General features: G+C 48.7%; 2 protein-coding genes across 2 annotated transcripts in view; one reads left to right on the top strand and one right to left on the bottom strand.

The window, feature by feature from the left end:
• LOC149460761 (uncharacterized) overlaps positions 1-6,318 on the bottom strand; it is a 172,588-nt gene extending 166,270 nt beyond the window's left edge. Inside the window, exon 1 of the mRNA XM_089679203.1 lies at positions 4,755-6,318. Coding sequence (XP_089535329.1) covers positions 4,755-6,301 — 1,547 coding nt within the window. The 5' untranslated portion in view covers positions 6,302-6,318. The remainder of the gene's footprint in view (positions 1-4,754) is intronic.
• The window catches only part of LOC149460759 (uncharacterized), a 333,674-nt gene that overhangs the window by 194,304 nt on the left and 120,270 nt on the right, over positions 1-19,100 (top strand). The window lies entirely within an intron of this gene.

The raw sequence follows: 19,100 nt of genomic DNA, 5'->3' as shown, positions 1-19,100 counted from the left end.
ATTGGCAATAAAGTTCTACTAGTGGCAAAACAAAGGCTTGGAAACAGGAGCTTGGCCCCATTGTGGAAGTCCATCTTAGCATAGATGTCTTTCTAAGAAAGATTTCTAATAAGAAATTCTTAGAAACCGGGGATACATTACACTCACCCCTCCATGTCCCCTGACAGCTACACACTACTATAGGCATTAAGGTCCCAGGTTTCTGGTAAGGGGGTCTCCAATGTCTTCCATCTGTTCTTCATCTTACCACCTTGTTCTATTTCCTTCCCTCTTCCTTTTCTCTCAGCCCCCTGACCTGGGAGGCCTTGGTTACTGGGTGTTCTGTTAGTGGATCCTGCTCAGATGCTCACACACTGTAGTTAACAGGAGACATTTTATTAGGTGCTTCTAGCTGCCATTATACATGTGTCTGCCCTAGAACTACAACCAAAGAGAGGCAATAACACGGTTGTACCAGTTTGTATTTACCTTCCAGGCACCCATCACCTTCAAATAAATCAGCATACTCTGTTTTTATGTGGTGAAAATCCAAAATGTATTCTGCCTTTTGTTTAGGATTTTGAGTATTGTCAGAAACTTCCAGAGCCATGATGTTATGGGACTGCACCTTTATTAAGTCCATAGCCTGAACTGCTTTAACTCCCAGCAAAGGAATGTGATCGTCCTCCTGCAACACAGTAAACTCCACTCTGTAGCTCTTTCTGTTACGTGGATTTCTTAATTTTAGCTTGCATGTTCCCATGGGTTTCAGAACACTTTTGTTGTACATGACCAGTACCTTATCAGTGGGCTCAATGGGAACCTGTTTGTTAAGCAGAGTAAATGGAATGACATTGCAGCTTGCTCCACAATCCAGCTGAAATCTTATGGGCTGTTCATCCACCATAAATATGGCAAAGAGCTGCTTTGCATCATTGGCTACTGGCTGTTTGACTACATTGATGTTCTCTGTTGCAGACTGCAGCTGCAGCCATGTGATGCCCTCTGTGCTGTCCTCGTCTGTGTCCTGGGTCACTGTGTGGACTTGTCTGTACTGTTTGCTGGTTTTGAATCTGCACACAGCTGAAAAGTGGTTCATCTTGCCACAAGTCCTGCAGGACTCCCCATACGCTGGACATTTCTCTTTGTCTCTTTCATGTCTTTTGCCACAGTATTTACACTGGACTGAGCTCACAGGGAGCCTGGACCTTGCTCTGCCTTTCACAGATACTGCATGTACTGAGGCATCACTGGTGCCCTCCATCATCGTCAGCCCTGCAGATTTGTATACATTTCTCCAGCGCCAGCTCTTCCTCCCTCAGTAATCTTTCTCTGAGGTGAGAGTCTCTGATGCCACACACTATCCTGTCTCGGATAAGGGAGTCCCTGATGTCCCCAAATCCACAGGTTGCAGCCAGTCTCCTCAGCTCTGTCACATATCTGTCCACACTGTCCCCAATCTCCTGATTCCTTGAGAAGAACTTGTATCTCTCCACTGTCTCATTCTTTTTGGGGTCACAGTGCTTATCAAATGCTTGCAGTATGTCTGTCAGTGCCATGCTGTCTGTGAGCAGGGTCTCGGCTAGTTCTCTGCCTTTTTCCCCAATCAAGTAATAAAACAGCTTTACTTCCCTCTGCTCATCTCTGGGTGCCACTGTCAGGTCCACATACAGAGTAAACTCTTCCTTCCAGTGTCTCCATGTCTGTGAGAGATTGGAAGAAGTGACATCCAGTCTCTGAGGGGGTTTCAGGCCACTCTCCATAGTGCAGTCTGATAGGGACTCTGTACTTACAGTTGCTGATTCTCTGTACAGTTCCAGTGTCACACAATCTGTATTTGTAGACAGAAGACTTGCTATTCAGAGGTTCAGTGCTTAGCTGCCACCATGTTCTGTTAGTCGATCCTGCTCAGATGCTCACACACTGTAGTTAACAGGAGACATTTTATTAGGTGCTTCTAGCTGCCATTATACATGTGTCTGCCCTAGAACTACAACCAAAGAGAGGCAATAACACGGTTGTACCAGTATCTAAGTAGTGAGACCCCTAGAGGCCATACACAGCATATAACATATTGCTACACTGGGTATCTTGCCTATCCTCTGTGCAGGACCCGACTCTCACACCCAGTCCAAGAGTGTCTCCCAAATTATGGCTAACTCAAGATTTCCCCTCCCCCTCATTTTATTCTCTTCTCCTTCCCTAATTATCCTCTTGTTGCCATTCTTACAATGTGTATGGTTACTGTAAACCCGATCTTGTAACACGCCGCGCTCATTGATCTTTATATCCATCACTTGTATTCTCTTGTATGATTTACGGATGCACGCTGGAATTGTTTTCATGGGTCGGTTACTTCTGAACATTTGTACGAGTTGCACAATGTATCCTACAAAACTTTAATAATAAAAACTTACTGCAAGTGAAAGTTAGTTGGACAAATGTGAGGAGCATTTCCCCCGCCCAGATACATTCTGGCCATCATTTATTTTACACAATGATTTCCTATGATGGTCAGCTCCATCTAGTGGCCTCAATGCAGTATTTTCCTGAAATCCCTCTGTGATATGGGGGTTTGTTAGCTCCTGTGGTAGATATTTGTAAATGAGTCCACGTCAGACAAGACTTGCGGTTTATCGGCACGGCAGCCCACTTTTATTAAGAAGGAAAATGAAAGTCTTTACACCATAAGGTTTCCCACGCAGGGGATTGTCCAGCTTTGTCAATACATCAGATAACTGAAAATGCTAGCTCACCTGGCTACACTTCAGCAGCACCACTGATCTTTACACTGGTCCCCCAGACTAGGACTTCTTCAGGATTACTCAGCCTTGGTTACAGCACCTCAATACACAGGTCCACTCCTGGACTCTACATAGGGTTCCCCAGCCCCCCTCAAGCTTGATCACTCCTCCATTGACTTCTGGACTCTGTCCAGCCCCCTGGACTCACAAGCCACTTCAGGTCCCCCAGACTCTTGGAGCTGTCCTGACTTTCCCAGTCCTTGGACAAGGAATCCCACCTCACAAGGGATGCAGTCTCCATCAGGAACCCCCAGCTCTCCTGACAGGGTCCTGTCTCCAAATGGCAGAAGACCTGGCCTATAACGATCCTGCCCACCTATGTACTCACACAGGCTGCAGGCATCTAGCAAATCCTGGACATGGGACTGAAGGTCTTGTCCCCACCAAGAATCTCTGGAACCTTCAAGCTTCAGGTCCTGACCCGGAACTACCAAATCCATTGGAAACCTAGAACACAGTTTTCTCTTCTCATAAAATACATGTTGGAGCTTCGGGAAAAAAAGCCAGGAGGACCCTGTGTCATTGTCACAGTGGCAGGATCTCACACTTGCACACCTCCATCAGACCTCCAAAGGTTTGTGAGAGCTTACGCTGGAACATTGACTCCATTTTTATTCTTCTCCTGCTATCAATAGCCAACCCGGTCCCACACTTCATCCATGTCTTTGGGGACCTCTGATCTCCTTATCAACTGTTTCTTCCATGATGAAGATCAGCCATGGAGTATAAACTACCAAGGCTATCCAGTTCAACTCGTCAGCCAGCCCCAGTCTAATAATGGCTATAACACAACATGGATAGGTATAAATTACCAAAGAGGGTGATAAGAAAGCCAGTTCAATGTGCCAGCCAACAACCAAATTAACCTGTTCTAACAATATGGGTTTAAAAACGGGTTTAGTTAGCACACATTTGTAAATACATACAGTTGCAAGAAAAAGTATGTGAACCCCTTGGGATTACGTGGAGTTTTGCATGAATTGGGCATAAAATGTGTTCTGAACGTCATCTAAGTCACAACAATAGAAGAACACAGTCTGCTGAACATAATACTACACAAACATTAGATGTTGCTATGGTTTAATTGCACATAACATGTAAACATTCACAGTGCAGGGAGGAAAAAGTATGTGAGGCCCTAGCTTAATGACTTCTCCCAGAGCTAATTGGAGCCAGGAGTGAGCCAACCTTGACTCCAATCAGTGTGATGATATTGGATGTGTTGCTGACAGCTGTCCTGCCCTTAAAAAACACACGCCTGTTTTGGGTTTACTGGTTTCAAGAAGCACTGTCTGATGTGAACCATGCCTCGCAGAAAAGAGCTCTCAGAAGACCTACGATCAAGAATTGTTGACTTGCATGAAGCTGGAAAGGGTTACAAAATTATCTCCACATACTTTTTCTTGCAACTGTACGTAAGCCACAGAGCCACATCACGGCACCCTGAGTATCTGTGGTCCTAACTCTACAAAATTTGGAGTCCTCATAGTAGAGGCACATGTATTTAATGGATAGATCAAGTGCAGGTGATCCAAGGGAGCCCACCCCCCATTAAAGGTACAGGAGCAGAAAGAACACCCAGCATATAGCACAATGGCAGCCAGTGTCTCCAGTGCACCCACAGACCTCCATTACATTGTGCGAAAGAAGTGGGTCACCTCCCTTGTCTAGAACTGACTTTTATAGCAGTGAACATGGACAGGCATCTAATATAAAACTACCTTTCCCATCCATGTTCCCTGATGTGAAAGTCAGTTCTAGGCAAGGGAGGTGACCCACTTCTTTTGCAGCCATGGAGTATATCTGAGGTGTATATCAGGGTGTGCTTCTTCCCCACATGAGAGCTGGGATGTCCAGCAACATTCATCTAGAAGACATTTCCCGCACTCAAGGTACTAATACACCTCCAGGGTTGTGTGGGACCCCTGATGTACAGGGAGAAAGGACTTCAGAGAGGAACATTTCCCTCACTCAGGACAGGAACGTGGCTTCTTCCTCATGTGAGATCTCTGATGTTTGTAAAGACTGGACTTCACTGAAAAACATTTCCCACACTCAGGACAGGAATATGGCTTTTCCCCCGTGTGACATCTCTGATGTATAACAAGTCCTGATTTGTATAAAAAACATTTCCCACACTCAGGACAGGAAAGTGGCTTCTCCCCTGTGTGAGATCTCTGATGTCTGTAAAGACTAGACTTGTCTGAAAAACATTTCCCACACTCAGGACAGGAATATGGCTTTTCCCCTGTGTGATGTCTCTGATGTACTACAAGTTTTGATTTTTGTGAAAAACATTTCCCACACTCAGAACAGGTATATGGCTTCTTTCCCTTGTGCAATCTCTGATGATTATAAAGACTGGACTTAGTTGAAAAACATTTCCTGCACTCAGGACAGGAATACGGCTTTTCCCCTGTGTGACATCTCTGATGTATAACAAGTCCTGATTTGTATACAAAACATTTCCCACACTCAGGACAGGAAAGAGGCTTCTCCCCCGTGTGAAATCTCTGATGTCTGTAAAGACTAGACTTGCCTGAAAAACATTTCCCACACTCAGGACAGGAATATGGCTTTTCCCCCGTGTGAGTTCTCTGATGTACAACAAGTTTTGATTTTTGTGCAAAACATTTCCCACACTCAGAACAGGAATATGGCTTCTTTCCCTTGTGCAATCTATGATGATTATAAAGACTGGACTTAGTTGAAAAACATTTCCCGCACTCAGGACATGAGTATGGTTTTTCCCCTGTGTGAGACCTCTGATGTTTGGCAAGATCAAATTTTTGTATAAAACATTTCCCACACTCAGAACAGGAAAATGGTGTCTTCCCCATGTATGATCTCTGATGTCTGCAAAGACTGGACTGCTGTGAAAAACAGGAAAACAGATTCTCCCCCGTGTGAGATCTCAGATGTTTGTGAAGACTGGACTTCTCTGAAAAACATCTCCCACCCTCAGGATATGAATACGGCTTCTCCTCTGTGTGAGATCTCTGATGTGAGTAAAGAGTGGACTTAGCTGAAAAACATTTTTCGCACTCAGGGCAAGAATGTGGCTTCTCACCCGTGTGAGATCTTTTATGAACATTAAGTTTGGATTTATAATGGAAAGACTTCCCGCACTCAGGACAAGAATATGGCTTCTCGCCTGTGTGCAGCTTTTGATGTGTTTTAAAATTAGACTTTTGTGAAAAACATTTCCCGCACTCAGGACAGAAATATGGTTTTTCACCCGTGTGAGATCTGTTATGCACATTAAGATGGAATTCAGAAGGGAACCATTTCCCGCACTCTGTACAGGAGAATTTCTTCCCTGTTGGAAGGCCGGCCCGGTCCTGCACAGTGTGAGGTTCCTCAGGATACGAGGAATCCGATGGTCCATCTACACTGGGTGGTGCCGGATGGACATTGGAGGGAGCCGGGTTTTCTCCTGGACTATACCGTGTGATGTCCTCATCTTCTACTTTCCAGTCTGGAGAAAAAGTGAGACAATCCTCAGAGGTTTTCCTCATCTCCCGGCCATGGACTAAAATACAAAGACAAAGAGGATTACTAGACAGGAGCTTATTGGTTCCCCCAAACCAGGACTCCGCCCACATCAGGCAAGATGGGGAACACAGCTCAGGAAAGTGACCAGGGGATTACAGGCTGATATCACCCAGTCCCCGCCCTACTCTGGACCAATCAGTGAGCAGTATGGGTGGAGGAATGGATTTAGTGTTCATGACCCACCTGTGCTGATCTCTGTAGGAGTGTCCTCCTCTATAAATGTCCCCGTTATTCCATCCTCCTCCATAGACTGCTGATCATCCCTCACATACGCCTCTTCTTCTTCTGATTTAACCTCAACTTTTATATCTATCAGATCTTCACCCTAAATCAAGAAAATGAGAGAAAATATCATCTGTAAAATGTAAGGTTTTCTCTGGGTAAATGCTCCTATCTCCACTCTTAACTAGGTAAACGCATTGATTCCTGTTAAATTCAGAACAAATGGTGTATTTTTATTTGTGCATACGTTGACCAGTTCTCACCTCTAGCTGCACCCGTTTTATGACTGTAGTCTGTTCCCTGAGAAACATCCCCCCCTATTCATGTGATCCTTATCAGCTTCTAATTGGGGTGGAGTTGAATGTTCATTTGAGCATCTCCCTATAAATTTAGATCAGCTCATGGGGGGAGATCACTGATGGGGGACACAGTCTCTGATGGGGGTGCTGCTTTTGTGTGAGTGCTGCATTGATGGAGTGCTAAGACGAAGCAGTTAAACACAGCAGTTGAACTAAAGCAGGAGAACTTAAGCAGCAGGAAGATACAACAACAAGAAACTCTACTGCACGCTGGCAGACGGCAAGCAAACACCCCGGGAAACATCTCTTACATGCCTGATTCCCACTTTGTCTCCCATGTTACTTTCCTCACCCTTCTTCTCTTAACCTCTGGGGATATTTCAGCTCCAGAGGGGACGCAACCCCCGCTCCTGAGGAAACACCGCCACCACCCCCGCCGGTACCCTTGCCAGCCACTCCGGAGGTCCTGCCATCGCCCAGGAGGAGTACTGGGTGCCCTGTTCCCTGCAGCCTACCGCTGCCTCTACGCCATAACCAGGACGCCGCCATCCGCACCAGTGAGAGTGGAGCTTCCACCACCGCCTCCCCTACTTTTAGCCGCCACAGTGCGAGGAGAAGCAGCAACCACCCCCAACCGGCACCAAGAGGGCAAGCCACCACTACCAAATCTGCTTCCCTGCTCCTCATTGTGTACCACACAGCTTTGCCCCTGCCACCACACAGCCCCGTCCAATCCGGCAGAGGCGAGCCTGCCACGCGGCCTCCTGCACCCACTGACGCCGGGCCCTACAACACCTACGATTGCCGCACCCTACTGCTTCCACAGACACTGGACCCCTTAGCACCCTCAGTCGCTGGCCCGCAGCATCCACACGCACTGGCCCACAAGACCCACCGACGCCGGGCCCTACTGCGCCGACCAACGCCTAGCCCACTCCACCTCCAGACGCCGAGCCTTCAGCACCTCCACTCATACCAACCCCCAGCTCAACTTGACCTAAAAACTTGAACCCTTGTTGACTGCCACCACGAGAGACCCCTCTGCACCCCAGACTGTCGCCACTTAAGCGCCCCTGGAAACCATCCATCCACACCTGATCCCCTCTCCCTTCTCCCCTAAACTCCAGCCACCAGAAGGCACATCGATGAGATAGTCCAGCGGGCAGAGGCGTATCAACAACCAAGCCTCCCACCACTCCTATCTGCCCTCCCGGGCACCTTCCTAAAATGCCTCTTCCACTCCTCCTCATTTTCATCTCCTCCGTTCCCAAAATCCATTCACTATATCCCTCTGCTCCTCCCAAACAATTGTATATTGTGTCCTCACTGCTTCCTTCACCCCTCCACGGCACCCACCACCTCCTCCTGTTACTCCACTCTCCCACTGACCCCAACACCTCCACTAGTAGTTTCACACGCTCCTGCACATCCCACTCCCATGCCATCTTTCTCACCCTTCTCCTCTTCCTAGCCGCGGGGGACATCTCCCCGAATCCTGGCCCTCCACCACCTCCCTCACCCACACAACACCCTCCCGCCTCCACGTCCCACCGCAACCCCCGCAACTTAGTATCTGTCCCCCTGCTCCCTAAAATCTCCCCCCCATTTTTATGTGCACTCCTGAACGCCCGATCGGTGTGCAACAAGCTTACCGCCATCCACGACCTCTTTGTTTCCCGCTCCCTCAACCTCCTAGCGATTATGGAAACCTGGATCCAGGCCACTGACTCTACCTCCCCTGCAGCACTCTCCTACGGAGGTCTCACCTGGACCCACTCACCCAGACCCAACGGTCGTAAAGGTGGTGGGGTTGGTCTGCTCCTGTCACCGCAGAGCACCTTCCGAGTCCTCCCAAACCCCCCCTCCCTATCCTTCTCCTCCTTCGAGGCCCACTGCGTCCGACTATTCTACCCAACCCCCCTGAAGATTGCTGTGATATACCGGCCTCCTGGATCCATATCCCGCTTCCTGGACGACTTTTCCTCCTGGCTACCCTTCTTCCTCTCCTCTGAGCTACCCACCATCATCCTTGGGGATTTCAACCTCGACAACCCGGACACAGCCCGTCTCCTCCACTTAACCTCTTCCTTTGCACTTGCACAGTGCATACAATCCACCACCCACTCCGACGGTAATATCCTTGATCTTGTCTTCTCCAACCGCTGCGCTCCCCACAACCTCACTAACACCCCCTTCCCTCTCTCTGACCACAACCTGATTACCTTCTCTATCTCCTCGTCCTCCAACGCCTACCCCTCCAAATGTCACACTTCTACCAGCCGTAACCTCCGCAACCTTAACCCTGCCTCCCTCCACTCTGCAGCTGATCATCTCTATGACAGCATCCTCCCCCTGTCCTGCCCCGACTTGGCTATGACCGCCTACAACAATGCGCTCTCAACAGCCCTTGACTCACTAGCGCCTTTAACCACACGCAACATCAGACCCCGACCGCTCCAGCCCTGGCAGACTGATCACACCAAAACCCTCAAACGACACAGTCGTGCCCTGGAGCGACTATGGCGCAAAACCAAATCCCAACAAGCCTTCACCCGCTATAAATCTGCCTTCCACACCTACACCTCCTCCCTCCACGCAGTCAAACAAGCCTACTACCTGACCCTCATCAAGGCCCTCTCCTCCAATCCTCGCCAACTCTTCTCCACCTTCAACTCTCTACTCTCTCCACCCCCACCCAGCACCTCACTCACCGCCCTTGAGATTGCCAATCACTTCAAAAACAAGATTGACACAATTCGTAAGGACATCGCCGCAACTCACACGCCCTCTCAACCCGTCCCCTCTCACACAGCTACCCCCTCATCCCCCCTCCCCCTCGACATAACCCGCAGGTACTTCGTCACTGCTCAAACTCCCTCCAACCCCGTTCCCCCTCACTCAGCTACCCCCTCATCACCCCTCTCTCACGGCCCCACCACTGCTCTGACCTCCACTTCCACCCCACCATACATTCCTCATACTGAAGCCCCCCCAACACTTCACACTTTTGACCTTACTACCATCGAGGAAGTCTCCAAGGTCCTCTCTGATGCCCTCCTCACCACCTGCCCCCTCGACCCTGTCCCCTCACAACTCCTACGACCTCCCTCCCCCTCCATCCTACGCTCCCTCACCCATATCTTTAATCTCTCCCTCTCCTCCGGCACTTTCCCCTCCCCTCTGAAACATGCACACATCACCCCCATACTTAAAAAGCCCTCCCTGGATCCCAATGACCCGAACAACCTCAGACCCATCTCCCTGCTCCCATTCACATCCAAACTCCTCGAGCGCCTAGTCTACACCCGCCTAAGCTCTCACCTCAACAACCTCCTTGATCCCCTACAGTCCGGCTTCTGTCCCCTACACTCCACATAAACCGCCTTACTCAAACTCTCCAACGACCTGCTAACCCCCAAAGCTAATGGCCACTATTCAGTGCTCCTACTCCTTGACCTCTCTGCGGCCTTCGACACAGTCGACCGCCCCCTCCTCCTCAAAAAACTACACTCCCTCGGCCTCAGAGATTCTGCTCTCTCCTGGCTCTCATCCTACCTGTCACAACGCTCTTTCAGCGTTACCTATAATGCTACCACCTCCCCCTCACTCCCCCTCTCTGTTGGGGTCCCTCAAGGTTCCGTCCTCGGGCCCCTTCTCTTCTCCATCTACACCTCCTCCCTTGGCCAACTCATACACTCTCACGGCTTCAACTACCACCTCTATGCCGACGACACACAAATCTATCTCTCAACCCCCCACCTCACCCCCTCGGTCTCCGCCTGAATCACACACCTGTTGAGCGACATATCAGACTGGATGTCACTCCACTTTCTTAAAACTGAACCTCTCCAAAACCGAGTTTCTTGTCTTCCCTCCCAGCCCGGACACCACCCCCCATTGACTTCTCCATCGCATCCAACAACGCCACCATCAAACCCGCCCCGCAGGCCAGAGTACTTGGTGTCATTCTGGACTCCAACCTATCCTTCCAGCCCCAAGTCCAATCACTAACAAACTCGTGCAGACTCCACCTCCACAACATCGCCAAAATCCGCACGTTCCTAACCCCAGAAACCACTAAACAGCTCATCCACTCCCTCATCATATCACAACTCAACTACTGCAACTCCCTCCTCACTGGCCTGCCTCGCCGCTGGCTATCCCCGCTTCAGTCCATCCTGAATACGGCTGCCAGACTCATTCACCTCACCAACCGCTCCATCTCCGCCACCCCCCTCTGCCAATCCCTCCACTGGCTTCTGATTGCGCAACAGATCAAATTCAAAATCCTAACACTGACGTACAAAGCTGTCCACCATACTGCCCCGAACTACATCACTGACCTAATATCCAAGTACCACCCAGCACGCACACTCCGCTCCTCACAGGACCTCCTTCTCTCTAGTTCCCGGGTCTCCTCCTCCCATGCCCGCCTCCACGACTTCTCCAGGGTGTCACCCATCCTCTGGAACTCCCTGCCCCAACCCATCAGATTATCACCTACTCTCTTCTCCTTTAGGCACACCCTGAAAACCCATCTCTTCAGGGAAGCCTACCCCACCCCCTGCTAACTTGCCGACCTCCTCCACTCTTCCTACCACTCCATCCCCCACAGCTATCTCCTCCTGTGCCACCATCCCCTCCCTCCTAGATTGTAAGCTCCAAGGAGCAGGGCCCTCGATCCCCTCATGTTTTGCATTGTATTGGTATTGTTCTGTCACATGTTCTGTCCCCCTTTGTAATGTACAGCGCTGAGCGAACTATTGGAGCTTTATAAATACTATAATAATAATAATAATAAGCTCACATAAAAAATCCATATATTGTCCCAAGTTCATGGTCTCCGCCCCACCAACCTTGTAACAGTGAGGGATGGTGTGACCTTCCTGTGTGGAATCCCGGGAATACAGAGGACGGGGACATCTCTCTGGTGGGTTCCTGGTATTAGGTGGCTCCATCATATCCTTGTGTCCTTCTGAAAACTCCTCCATCACTCCATACTCCTCATCCTCCTCTTTATACTCTTCTTTAACAACAATATTATAATCCCCGAGGATTCCACTCTGAAAGATATAATAAAACATTCATTGTAACAAACATGCTGTGTATAAATCACAACTACCAATAATTGTCAATCATCTACCTGATGATGGTGAGGGATGGTGTGACCTTCCTGTGTGGAATCCCGGGAATACAGAGGACGGGGACATCTCTCTGGTGGGTTCCTGTAGCTGGATGACTCCACCATGGTGTCCTGGTACAGATCTTTGTGTTCTTCATGAATCTCTGACTCCTCCATCCCCCCATCCTCATCCTCCTCCTCTTTTATCTCTTCTTTAACCTCAACTTTAGGATCTCTCAGGTTTCCACTCTGAATATATAATAAAAATGACATCAATGGTAACAATGCAGATAATGTACAGATCCTAATGATACTATCAGTGATTGTTCCTCATCTACCTGATGATGGTGAGGGATGGTGTGACCTTCCTGTGTGGAATCCCGGGAATACAGAGGACGGGGACATCTCTCTGGTGGGTTCCCATGACTGGATCCATCTGTAGGAAACACACACACTGACTGAATCCATTGTTTCTATGTGTTTATCAGATGATGGGGGATCTAGGTGGATCCTCCGTACTGCTCTCTCCTTTACAATAAAGTCTCCTCTTACCCGGTGATGTGAGGGGCGGCTGATTGTCCATCATGACGTCCTTGTAGAGATCCTTGTGTCCTTCTAAATACTCCCACTCCTCCATGGAGAAATAGACAGTGACACCCTGACACCTTATAGGAACCTGACACACACAATGATACAGTCACCATCCAGACACATCCCTTGTCTGTTACTGGAGAATGTCCCAGAATTCCCGGCACCGCTCACCTCTCCTGTCAGCAGCTCAGTGATCTCTCTGGTGACTTCTAGAATCTTCTTCTTTCTCTCTTCTATCAGGGAGGGAGGTGGAGGCAATGTGATGTCATATGATCTCCAGACTTCACAGGAGGAAAACTCTACATCTGAACACAAATAGTCACATCAAATGATATTCCCAGAATCCTCCTCACCTCTCCATTCAGGTCTCCATTTTATTAAAGCCCCACTTCAGGCTGAGGTATAATTCCCCCCCACAGGACCCCCACACTACGCAGGGTATAGGCTTGTTGCAGCATTCTGATGTCATTACATAAAACGCAGGACCAACAGTCCCACTTTACATGTGAGGATACCAAGGGGCCCCACATGCTAAGAGCATCAGAAAAAAGCCAGATGGAGGGACATTGGGAGGAGGAGCTGTGAGGTCAGTGTGATGTCATAGGATTCTCTGACTCTGGATGGAGGGACATTGGGAGGAGGAGCTGTGAGGTCAGTGTGATGTCATAGGATTCTCTGACTCTGGATGGAAGGACATTGGGAGGAGGAGCTGTGAGGTCAGTGTGATGTCATAGGATTCTCTGACTCTGGATGGAGGGACATTGGGAAGAGGAGCTGTGAGGTCAGTGTGATGTCATAGGATTCTCTGACTCTGGATGGAGGGACATTGGGAGGAGGAGCTGTGAGGTCAGTGTGATGTCATAGGATTCTCTGACTCTGGTTGGAAGGACATTAGGGGAGGAGCTGAGAGGTCAGTGTGATGTCATAGGATTCTCTGACTCTGGATGGAGGGATATTAGAAGGAGGAGCTGTGAGGTCAGTGTGATGTCATAGGATTCTCTGACTCTGGTTGGAAGGACATTAGGGGAGGAGCTGAGAGGTCAGTGTGATGTCATAGGATTCTCTGACTCTGGATGGAGGGACATTGGGAGGAGGATCTGTGAGGTCAGTGATGTCATAGGACAGATAGACTCTGGATGGAGGTACATTTGGATGGGGAGATTTGAGGGGTCCTCTATATGGGGCTTCCATGAAAACCAAATCCTTGTTCCTGGGTGCGTCCTACCTCTCCTAAACTGAAGAGTGACCTTTGACCTTTACCATCCAGAAATCTGTCCGGAATCTGTGGAAGTAAGCTGTCATGTGATCAGGTGACGTGCGGAGGAACGGAGTGTAAATAGCAGACAATTGTCTCCAGAGCCCCTAATGGTGGGGATGGATTTGGCGGCGTGCTGGTGCCAAGTTTCCTCCCCCCAGGGTCACTGCAGGTGTGGAGAAAAGCTGTGTAAGAGGATATGGAGGAGAGATGAGGAGGAGATCCAGGAATCAGGAGAAAGGTCAGGGCAAGCAACAGACGAGCGCATCCAAGAGACCAAGCCGGGGTCAATACACAGAAAATCAATCCAAGGAAACAACAGGCAGGACGAGGAATAGCAAGAAGGAGCTGAGAGACAAATGAGAATATTGCTCAGCCAATGGGAGATGATCTCAGCATGACTTCCATCATGAAGGAGATGAGGGGGAGGGGAGGAAGTCACTGAAGGTGACCATAGATCCATGGAAATTCAGCTGGTTCAGCAGGGATCGCTCACATTTCCATCCATGTGTGGCCACTGCCGGACAAAAGCCACTCCCCCTGCGGCTGCAGCCAATAGCTTCAGTGCTGATCTGTGTATTCTGAGAGAGGAGGAGTCCCCCCATTGTCAGAATAAAAGAGTGCAGCGGGGAGGATTCCCCATCCACCTCCAATGTGTGGATGGGGGAATCACTTCAGTTTTTATGGTCATCCCGCTGGCTGAACGATAAAACTGAACCATGTAGGCCAGCTTTGGGAGCAAATATATTATCATCAACTCCTCCCCCTGAAGGGGTTCATCTACGTATTACCTCCTCTGCTGCCAGATCCAGGAATGTCGACTCTCTACTTCTTCCTGAATCACCTCTTCCCTAGAATGTCCTGCCTGTACCTGACATCACTTCCTGTCTGTCTTCCATAGAGACTTCCTGTCTGGGTAGAAGTGAGATCCCCATCTTGTGGAGCTCAGAGGAACTGCAGCCCCGAGAAGTGTCTGGCAGTGTGACCCCGGCCTTGTGCTGTGTATGGACTGTAGATCCTTATAGAGGGGTCACCTCCACTCCCACCAAGGATCTGTCAATGATCACCCTGTCACGTGTCCACCACACGCCACGCCCACAGCGACTAAGCTAACCGAGACATGCACATGTGGCCGTGACAGGGTGGTAAAGAGGGGGAATAAAGGGGATTTACACTTGAATATCTAAAACCGTACATAAGATCAGACGTGATACCTTTTCACAGCCCACACTACCTCTGGCCGCCACCAGATGGAGACTCCACTCCAATCCAGTTGGTCGACCACACACTGGCAGATACGATCTTACATACAGCCTGGTGCCCTGATTATAGTTGAGGACCAGTTTAGTAATCACACACCCTTCTAAGGTCCCTCCAGCTATCCTTGCTTGAACCCCGGTGTTGATAACCCTTCCACTGTCCACACTCCCCTGCACCAGACACACCACAAAGGTAGCCTGCTACCACCCAACAGTTTATCCGCACAATGGTCTGTCGAGACACCACACACACACAGATCTCCGTCTGGCCGATCTGTTACCTTTGCAATCTGCCCACTCGCAGTGCAGTTGCATACAGATTGGCAATGAGCTTAACAGAGCGTTTTAAAGGCACTAAAATACAATACAATCTAATCTCTCCAATCTAATCTCGCCGATCTAATCTCTCTGAAGATATGAGCACGTGCTTAAATACACAGAAGTTCACTAATTAATTTAAGATTTAATTTCCCAAAGTGGGCGGTGCATAAAATATGTACAAAATATAAAAAGTTACAGAAAATGCAAAAGATATAAGAAGACACACAAATGACTAATTACTATAAAATAAAAAGGGAATAAAAAGACAGAATAACACTTTACCCTGCGACTGGAGCAAGCCAGAAACTTATCAATCCATTGGTCATTTGAACCAGCTCCGTACGGATCACCAATGTCCAAATGTCCATGTACCCAATTTATTGGGATTTGGACATGGGCGGGACATTAGTCTTTGGCCAATTGACCCTGGGGGAGGTGGTCCTGACCTGCCTACAAGAGGTACCGTGTGTGGACCTGCCCAAGTTCAATTGTGCCAAGACTGGCCTGAACACCAAGTTGGGGCATGGATTTCCAACCCCAGCGCGTCAGCCCGATCACGACAGTACCAAACACCATCCGACTGTCACGATGCCACGCCCCCTAACCTGAACACCAAGTCGGGGCATAGATTTCCGACCCCAGCGCGTCAGCCCGATCACGACAGTACCAAACACCATCCGACTGTCACGATGCCACGCCCCCTAACCTGAACACCAAGTCGGGGCATAGATTTCCGACCCCAGCGCGTCAGCCCGATCACGACAGTACCAAACACCATCCGACTGTCACGATGCCACGCCCCCTAACCTGAACACCAAGTCGGGGCATAGATTTCCGACCCCAGCGCGTCAGCCCGATCACGACAGTACCAAACACCATCCGACTGTCACGATGCCACGCCCCCTAACCTGAACACCAAGTCGGGGCATAGATTTCCGACCCCAGCGCGTCAGCCCGATCACGACAGTACCAAACACCATGCGACTGTCACGATGCCACGCCCCCTAACCTGAACACCAAGTCGGGGCATAGATTTTCGACCCCAGCGCGTCAGCCCGATCACGACAGTACCAAACACCATCCGACTGTCACGATGCCACGCCCCCTAACCTGAACACCAAGTCGGGGCATAGATTTCCGACCCCAGCGCGTCAGCCCGATCACGACAGTACCAAACACCATCCGACTGTCACGATGCCACGCCCCCTAACCTGAACACCAAGTCGGGGCATAGATTTCCGACCCCAGCGCGTCAGCCCGATCACGACAGTACCAAACACCATCCGACTGTCACGATGCCACGCCCCCTAACCTGAACACCATTTCCTGCATTTTCCTGGCTTTCTCCCTGTGGTGGTTTATGTAAGGATTTATTCTACTTATGAAGGGGGTGTCTCTTTCCCTTAGATAAAATATTACAGTGCCTCCAGCCGTTAAAATACGGCAAATATTTAATGAACCAATAGTTTGGACACCTTGATAATTTGATCACCACTTATTAATATACCTCGAGTCCTTTTAGCCAGTATGATTTCGTACCATACACACAAAAATTGCCTTATAATAAATAAATATATAAATTTATTTATGTACAAAAATTATATATATATTAACACAAAACGCAAAAGACTGGTGAAGAATGGATACTGATACACACAATCAAAGATATACTATACCGGGTGTCGGCAACCCGCGGCTGCGGAGCCGCATGCGGCTCTTTTTCACCTTTCCTGCGGCTCTGGAGCACACTGCCCACCAGGTGACAGGCAATAGGGTCGGCAAGCCGCGGCTCTTTTAATGCAGCTCTTCTGTGTGCCGGGCGCCCGCTGGCAAACATTGGCTGTCAGGATGTAGGCGGGGCAGCCCGGATGTAGGCGGGGCAGCGTGACGAACTCCTCTCCTCTCACAGTCTGCCCTGAAGACCAGAACGGCGCGGGAACCCAGCGAGAGGAACGCGCGGAGCAAAGGTAAGTGAATTCACACAATATGGGGAATGAATTACTATATGGGGGATGAATTACTATAGGGGGGATGAATTACTATAGGGGGGATGAATTACTATATGGGGGATGAATTACTATAGGGGGGATGAATTACTATAGGGGGGATGAATTACTATAGGGGGGATGAATTACTACGGGGGATGAATTACTACGGGGGATGAATTACTATATGGGGGATGAATTACTATAGGGGGGATGAATTACTATGGGGGATGAATTACTATATGGGGGATGAATTACTATGGGGGATGAATTACTATATGGGGGATGAATTACTATATGGGGGATGTATTTTCAGTTTTAAAAATGTTTCTCTCAAAATAAATTTCAATCGTGGTTTTGGCGAGATTTGGCTCAGTCGAAAAAAAAGGTTGCCCACCACTGACCTAAGGCTATGATTGTGATTATGACGATACACTGTGGCCCTGATTAACCCTTTGCTTACTAGGCCCTTAAACCCCCTTCATGACCAGAGCGCTTTTTGCAATATATGCAGTGTCGGATTTGTTTTAAATATATATAATAGATAAATGGTGCAGCGCTAAAAACTAGAGTACAGTTTATACACACAATATATATAAACATGCATGATATCACTCTGAGGGTGATCAATAAATACAAAAGTTCAGTGTAATAGTGCGGATCATGGAAAGATCCCAATTCAAGGTGAGTGGACGTCCTGATCCAAGGTGTGATGGTAGGTGTGATCACACAAATAGGTGGAAAACGCACTCACCAGATGTGCGTTTAATATACGCGATATGTAATCCTGCGTCACCAGGCCATAAAACGATCATCAGATCCCAGATCAGATTGTACCCAGATCACCATCTCAGTTCCACAGAAGTGAAGTCATCTGAAACCGCTACCAGGTATCACCACCAGGGTCCTGAGTCCTCCAGATGGGCACTGCGAATGATAGCACTCACACAGAGTGCCCAATAAGAGACCTCATAGCGTGATACTAGGGGCAGCAGCAGCAGGACACCTAACCACCTAGGAATGCATATGGTCAGTAACTTTTTGGTTTATTTTTGTATGTACCCCACACCAACCAACCCTGAATAAAAGCATCTAAAGCAGTATCACGCTATGAGGTCTCTTATTGGGCACTCTGTGTGAGTGCTATCATTCGCAGTGCCCATCTGGAGGACTCAGGACCCTGGTGGTGATACCTGGTAGCGGTTTCAGATGACTTCACTTCTGTGGAACTGAGATGGTGATCTGGGTACAATCTGATCTGGGATCTGATGATCGTTTTATGGCCTGGTGACGCAGGATTGCATATTGCGTATATTAAACGCACATCTGGTGAGTGCGTTTTTCACCTATTTGTGTGATCACACCTACCATCACACCTTGGATCAGGACGTCCATTCACCTTGAATTGGGATCTTTCCATGATCCGCACTATTACACTGAACTTTTGTATTTATTGATCACCCTCAGAGTGATATCATGCATGTTTATATATATTGTGTGTATAAACTGTACTCTAGTTTTTAGCGCTGCACCATTTATCTATTATATATGTTTGTTTTGGAGGTTTTACTTGGTTACCTTTTCGGTGTATCAGCTGCTCACTAACGGTTTTGTGTATATACATTGATACACTTTTTGCATTTAAGTCGCGCTCACTTTAACATCTTTTATTAGGATTTGTTTTAAATGTTGCAATGGTTTTGCGGCT

Source organism: Staurois parvus, unplaced genomic scaffold, assembly GCF_062004578.1.
Source record: "Staurois parvus isolate SC_StPar_1 unplaced genomic scaffold, SC_StPar_1.0 ptg000221l, whole genome shotgun sequence".
Lineage (NCBI taxonomy): Eukaryota > Metazoa > Chordata > Amphibia > Anura > Ranidae > Staurois > Staurois parvus.
The sequence above is the reverse complement of the archived record's forward strand: the minus strand, read 5'-3'. Positions and strand labels throughout refer to the sequence as shown.